The sequence below is a fragment of the Coccinella septempunctata genome, chromosome 8, assembly GCF_907165205.1.
Source record: "Coccinella septempunctata chromosome 8, icCocSept1.1, whole genome shotgun sequence".
Taxonomy (NCBI): Eukaryota; Metazoa; Arthropoda; class Insecta; order Coleoptera; family Coccinellidae; genus Coccinella; species Coccinella septempunctata.
In genome coordinates, this window is record NC_058196.1 from 10,202,259 (window position 1) to 10,208,437 (window position 6,179).

General features: G+C 44.9%; 2 protein-coding genes across 2 annotated transcripts; one reads left to right on the forward strand and one right to left on the reverse strand.

Annotated features, from left to right (window-relative positions):
* Positions 1-1,377: 1,377 nt before the first annotated feature.
* LOC123318285 lies at positions 1,378-2,937 on the reverse strand. The gene has a single exon (XM_044904903.1). It carries the CDS (start codon positions 2,935-2,937, stop codon positions 1,378-1,380), a length of 1,560 nt encoding a protein of 519 aa, XP_044760838.1.
* A 1,897-nt stretch (positions 2,938-4,834) lies between these two features.
* LOC123318286 lies at positions 4,835-5,978 on the forward strand. The gene is made up of 2 exons (XM_044904905.1): positions 4,835-5,811; positions 5,870-5,978. The coding sequence occupies exon 1, from the start codon at positions 4,835-4,837 to the stop codon at positions 5,582-5,584; it is 750 nt and encodes a 249-aa protein (XP_044760840.1). The 3' UTR covers positions 5,585-5,811; positions 5,870-5,978.
* The last annotated feature ends 201 nt before the right edge of the window (positions 5,979-6,179 follow it).

Below are 6,179 nucleotides of genomic sequence, written 5' to 3' on the forward strand. Positions count from 1 at the left end.
GTCGAGAGCATTCGACTGTTTGAATTTCGATTTTATTCTGGCTAAGTTGTATAGCCTCGGATTTAGGGGTGTCTTTCTCGACTGGGTTAGAGATTTTCTGGAAAACAGGGACTTCTATGTTCGTGTAGGCCAGCAAGAATCTTCCAAATATCTGACGGAACTAGGAGTCCCGCAGGGTTCTGTATTGGGACCTCTTTTATTTATTTTATTTATCAATGATCTTCCTCTTTATGTTATTGTTTATGCATCGATCTTAGCACATATCAAAATAGTCTTGTTTGCTGACGATACTTCTTTTATAATTCGAGCATCCAGCCTTGTTGAACTCACAGCTAGGTGTGAACTTGTAGTGCGCTGTTTTACTGATTGGTGTTTTCGGAATTCTATAATCCTGAATATAAATAAGACTGATCTCCTGTACTTTCAGTCGCGAGATATGAATTGCCAGCTGAGCTTGAAACTTTCGACAGGTGAGTTGAAGAATTCCGATTGTGTAAAGTTCCTCGGACTGTGGGTTGACGGGGTTCTGAGTTGGAAGAATCATGTTGACTCAGTTTGTTCGAAATTGGGTAGTGCATACTTCGCCATTAGGAGTCTCAAGCAGATTCTACCAAAGGAATCTCTAATTTGTATTTATTACTCACTTGTCTTCTCTCATCTGAGTTATAACGTAGTATTATGGGGCGAGTCGTCTACAAGTTATCGTGTATTTATCGCACAGAAGAAGATCATTCGACTCATATTCAATCTTTCACCTATGGAGTCCTGTAGACCCTACTTTGTTGGGAGCAGATTGTTGAGTTTTCCCTGTATTTTTTTACTTGAATGTTTACTATATATTAAAAGAAACATTGGTTCACTGAAGAAATGCTCTGATTTTCATTGTTACAATACCAGGCATAAGGATATTCTCTGTATTCCAAAACATAGAACAACTAAATTTGAGCACTCACCCATGTACTGTGGTATCAAGCTTTTTAATCATCTTCCAGAGAAGTTAAAAGTTTTAAAAGTTTTGGAGTACAGAGAATTCAAGAGAGAAATGAAGGAGTTATTGATTGTGAATTGTTTTTATAGTGTTGGTGAATTTTTGAATTTTTCTATTGTTTGAGGTTTATGGATTTTTTTTTCATTTACTTTTCTTTGTTACTAGGGTATTAATCTATTTTTCTTAATTTTTCATTTTGTTTTCATTTCTGACGTGTTCTATACAGATGTAACCTGTCCTAAAGAATGAATAAAATTATTATTATTATTATTATTATTATATATATATATATATATATATTTTTTTTTTTTTTTTTTTTTTTTTTTTTAATCACCGACATGCGGGCTGGTTACCAAGAAGACCGAGCTCATTCGAAGCCAAGGTTCTTCTCAGTGACTGGTTAGGAATCTTCGAACCATTCGCGCGGTCGCCAAAATGACCTCCTTCTGTGCCTGGCTGATAAGGTAGGTACTTAATTGTAGACGTCTCGTGTTCTCTGTGATATGACTCTCTACCAAACCATTCACGGATATTATTAATGGGAGAATCGACGTTTTCTTTAACCTGTAAATCTCTTTCAGTTCGAATGCGAGATCCTGGTACTTAGTCAGCTTCTCCGTATAAGCTCTGGAGATATTCTCGTCTGCGGGTACTGTGACATCTATTATGGACACAGATTTTTCAGCCTTATCAAACAACACAATGTCCGGGCGGTTGTGTGGTACTGCTCTATCCGTGACAATAGTCGTGTCCCAGTACAATTTAAAATTTTCATTTTCTAGGACACTGCATGGTTGGTAAGTATAAAGGTTCCCTTCCTCGTGCATCAAAGCTGTCTTTTTCGCGAGTTCCCTATGAAAAATCTTTGCCATCGCATTATGGCGTTCCATATAGTCCCTAGGAGCTAAAATTGGGCAAGAGGATGTGACATGTTGCACTGTTTCCAGGAATTTGGAGCATTTTCGGCAGACGTCAGTAGGGATATTACGATTAGTAATCCTCTTGATATATGCACGTGTTGGTATGACTTGATCCTGGATAGCTACTATTCTTCCTTCCGTCTCCGGAAAAAGGTACCCTGCTTTGAGGTAAGTAAGCGATTCTGACCTCAGGATACTGTCTGATCTTAAATTCCCAGGGTATCTACCGTGCAGTGCCTTGCTGTGCCACTCCTCCGAGAGCTGCTCGAGTGTCTGTTCCCTGAGGTTTATGGTAGGTTTCGCGAGCTGCAGTGCCGAGGACTCATCTGCCTGACATATGGTCTCATAAAAAGGTAAGTTTTTAGACCTGAAATATTTTCTCATTTCTAACACCATCTTGTTATGTGTTATTTGTATATTTTGCAGTCCCCTGCCTCCGTCCTGCCTAGGTATATAGAGCCTACTCACCGAGGAATGGGGATGATGAACACCAAATCTAGTCAGCAGCTTTCTTGTCTGTACATCCACCGCCTGCAGCTCCGTAGATGTCCAGCGCACAACTCCGAATGAATAGCTGATACAAGGTAAGGCCCATATATTAATCGAAGTGAAGAGTGCCTTGGAATTTAATTTAGCCTTCAGTAGACTCCTGATTCTGGCAAAGTATTTAGTCTTCAATGATTCTTTCACTTCAGCTGTCTTGAAGTCGAGGGCCTGCTGCACACCCAGGTACTTGTACCCTTCTTGTGGTTTTAAGTATGCTATTCTAGAGCCATCCCACAGTTTTACCTCGTCTCCTTCTATGATCCCGCCCCTTCTCACATTCAGAACCGCACACTTTGCCAAACCCATCTCCATTCCTATTGTTCTGCTGAAGGAGGATACTATCTCCAACAGTCTTCTCATCTGGTCTTCAGTGGCCGCGAAAAGCTTCAGGTCGTCCATATAGAGTTGGTGGCTGACTTTCAATTTCCTGACCTTATCTAGTACGTATCCATACCCAGATTTGTTCAGTAACCCACTCAGCATATTTAACGCCAAACAAAACCAGAGTGGGCTTAGAGTATCGCCCTGAAAAATTCCGCATTTGATCGGTATCTCCCTCGTTCTGTTAGCTCCGTTCTTCGTCTCGATGAGTAATGTTGTTCGCCATGTTTTCATTAGGTGTTTAAGTAAATTTATTATTTTTTTCCGAGATCCCGTAGAGACGCAAAACCTTCAACAGCCAAGAATGGGGCACCGAATCGAAGGCCTTTTTGTAGTCGATCCAGGCGATAGATATATTTCTGAGCTTAGTTTTTGCCTGCCGGGTAATGATCTGATCGACAACCAGTAATTCCTTGCAGCCTTTCGCGTCACTGCAGCACCCGTTCTGTTCGTGCGCCAAAATATTGTGCCTGCTCACATGCTTCCAAATATGCGAGGTTAGGGTACCTGTCAGGATCTTATATACGGTTGGGAGACATGTTATCGGGCGGTAATTTTTAGGGTCGGATGTTACGCCCCCTTTCGGAATCATCATGGTGATGCCTTGTGTGAGGGATTCCGGGATCACCTCAGGGTCGCGTAATGCTCTCTGAAAAAGGGTTGCCAGAGCTTGATGGGTGCTCGAAAAATGTTTCCACCAATAATTTTGTATCTTGTCCGGTCCCGGCGCAGCCCAGTTGTTCGTTTTTTTAAGAACATACACAATATCAGCGCAAGTGATTTTTATATTGAACGTAATACTTTGAACCATAACAATATATATATATATATATATATATATATTGTTATGGTTCAAAGTATTACGTTCAATATAAAATTCCAAATCACATTTGAAAAGGATACATTATGATATATTACTTATATATTCAAGTTGAAGTACATACTTTTATACTGATATTCAAAATTCATATCCAATATCTATTGAGCCGGGTTGCACGTGCGAGTGTACGAATGTGTATGCTCGTATAGTGTGAGGGGTGAAGCACCAGCCCGGCGCGTCTCCAGGTGGCGGATAGGAGGACGGCCTCTAACGATGATTTCATATGAGGAGGAGGCCAGCAGGGAAATAAAATCGGCTCGTTGTGCCTAAAACCTCAACTGGCAGCCTGTTAAATACCTTGCCGCGGACCAACTTCTCCTGTCCCGGCTGTAGTGTCGTGGCCAAGGGATTGCACCAGGAATACGATGCCAGATGGGATCTCGAGCTAACCTCGGGACCATCCTGTTACACCAACGCTTCTTGGCTGTCTGTGGTCATGTCTCGCGGGCCAATGGAGTGGGGGGGGTCTTGGCTTAAACACCCGGACCAAGAGGAAACAACCTCATCAAAAATTCTAAATCCAAGACGGGGAACCAGGTCGAAGGATGCGTGGCTAGATAGAAGACTAGTCCCAACTGGTTTCAACCTTGGAGCACCGGGGGGAACTCCATTGTATTAACCCCTTACCTCTGCAAGCGGGGCTCTGCAGAGGTGGACCGTTCTGACCCTAGCTTCTCGTGGGACCTATTATGGATGGAAAGAAAGAAAAACAAAAAACCACTGGAAAAGAGGTGGAGAAACCCTCCACCTCCTCATCCGGGCACCCTGAAAAGGGGAAGGTCAAAAGACCAAATAGAAATCGGCTGCCATTTGAGTTGCCCAAGTTGGGAGAACCGGGTGGCAGAGATGACCCACTGAGGAAAGGACTCAGTGGTGCAGGGGTGCGAGGGTACCTGCGGCACCTCCATCAGGGCCTTGCACCTGAGGAGGCTAGGAAGCAGGCTCTTTCGAACCCAACCCCGAGGGTTACACCTACGGGAAAGCAGAACAAAAGAGGTCCGGAGCTTATAACACCTCCGACGCGGCCTCTACCAAAGAGGCAGAAGACAGCTGTAGCTAAGACCGGGCAAGTCACTGGCAGCAGCTGTCAAAGCTGAGAAAACCTCCAGGGTTGGAATCATGCCCAAGGACTACCCTAAGGCCATCCTGGAGGCAGAGCAACTTTCCTCCCTGGAAGATATTCTGGTGGAGGAGATGTGCCAGAGCCAGGAAAGGGGGATCCACTTTACTGGCGTTCATTTCAGGAATGGAATGATGCTGGTCGATTGTGGATCCCAGGGATCTGCGGAATGGATTATAAAATCAGTTCCGCAGCTGAAATCTTGGAAGGGACCCGAGTTGGTGGTGCTAAGGGGAGACGACATCCCCAAGCCCACCAACATTACGGTATTCTTTCCAAGAAGCCAAGAAATGGAGCCTGAGAAGATCCTCAGACTCGTGGAAGTTCAGAACTCCAACCTCAATATTGGGGCATGGAGAATTCTGAACTCCAGGAAGGAGGGCAAGGGAACAGTCCTCACGATTGGGATTGATCCCCAAACAGAGAAAACCCTGAAGGCAGGGGGATGTTGCCTAAACTTCCGGTTTGGGCTCATCCCAGTCTCAGGGTTAAAAAGTAAGGAGGTTTCGGTGGATGTGGAGATGCCCTCCACATCCCGGGAACCCGAGGTGCAGGGAGAAGGGGCAGACTCAAGTCTGGGGCAAGCTGTTGGCTCTGCCGGGGCGCCTATGGCGGCGGAGATTCCCTCTGCCGCCCTGGCGGCTGGGCGCAGCTGTCAGCTGCCCGTGAGAGCCTTCTCGGATTCCGAAAGGGAAGAACACCTTAAGGAATCGGAGGAGGAACAGGAGGAGATGGAGGAGGGGACGTAAAGGGACGGGGTAACCAACGTCCCTCACCCCAAAACAACCACTGCATCTTCTCGAAGGTCGTGCAAGTGAACCTGCATCACGCGAAGGGTTCTTCAGCAGTGGTTGCAAGGTTATTTGCGAGGTTGCAATTAGGCATTGCTCTGATCCAAGAACCCTGGATCAACAAAGAAGGCCAAATCTCAGGATTGGCATGCAAAGATTCTAAACTGATTTATGACCAGAGGCAGGTATCTCCACGTGCCTGTGTGCTCATAAGAAGCAACATTAAGTATATTTGTGTTTCAGAATACATGTCTCGGGACCTGATTCCAATCATGGTACACCTCAACGTTGGGGGCATTGACCGGGACATCGTCATAGCATCTGCATACTTCGCTGGAGATGGGCCAATTACACCGCCAGAGGAAGTACATCGGCTAGTACGATACTGCAACAGCAGGAAGTTGCCAATTATAATTGGATGTGATGCCAACGCACACAACACCACTTGGGGAAGCACAAACAACAACGCTAGAGGTGAGTGCTTGCTTGAATATCTCTTAGCTAACAATCTCGAGACATTAAATGTGGGGACTACACCAACTTTTGTCACGAG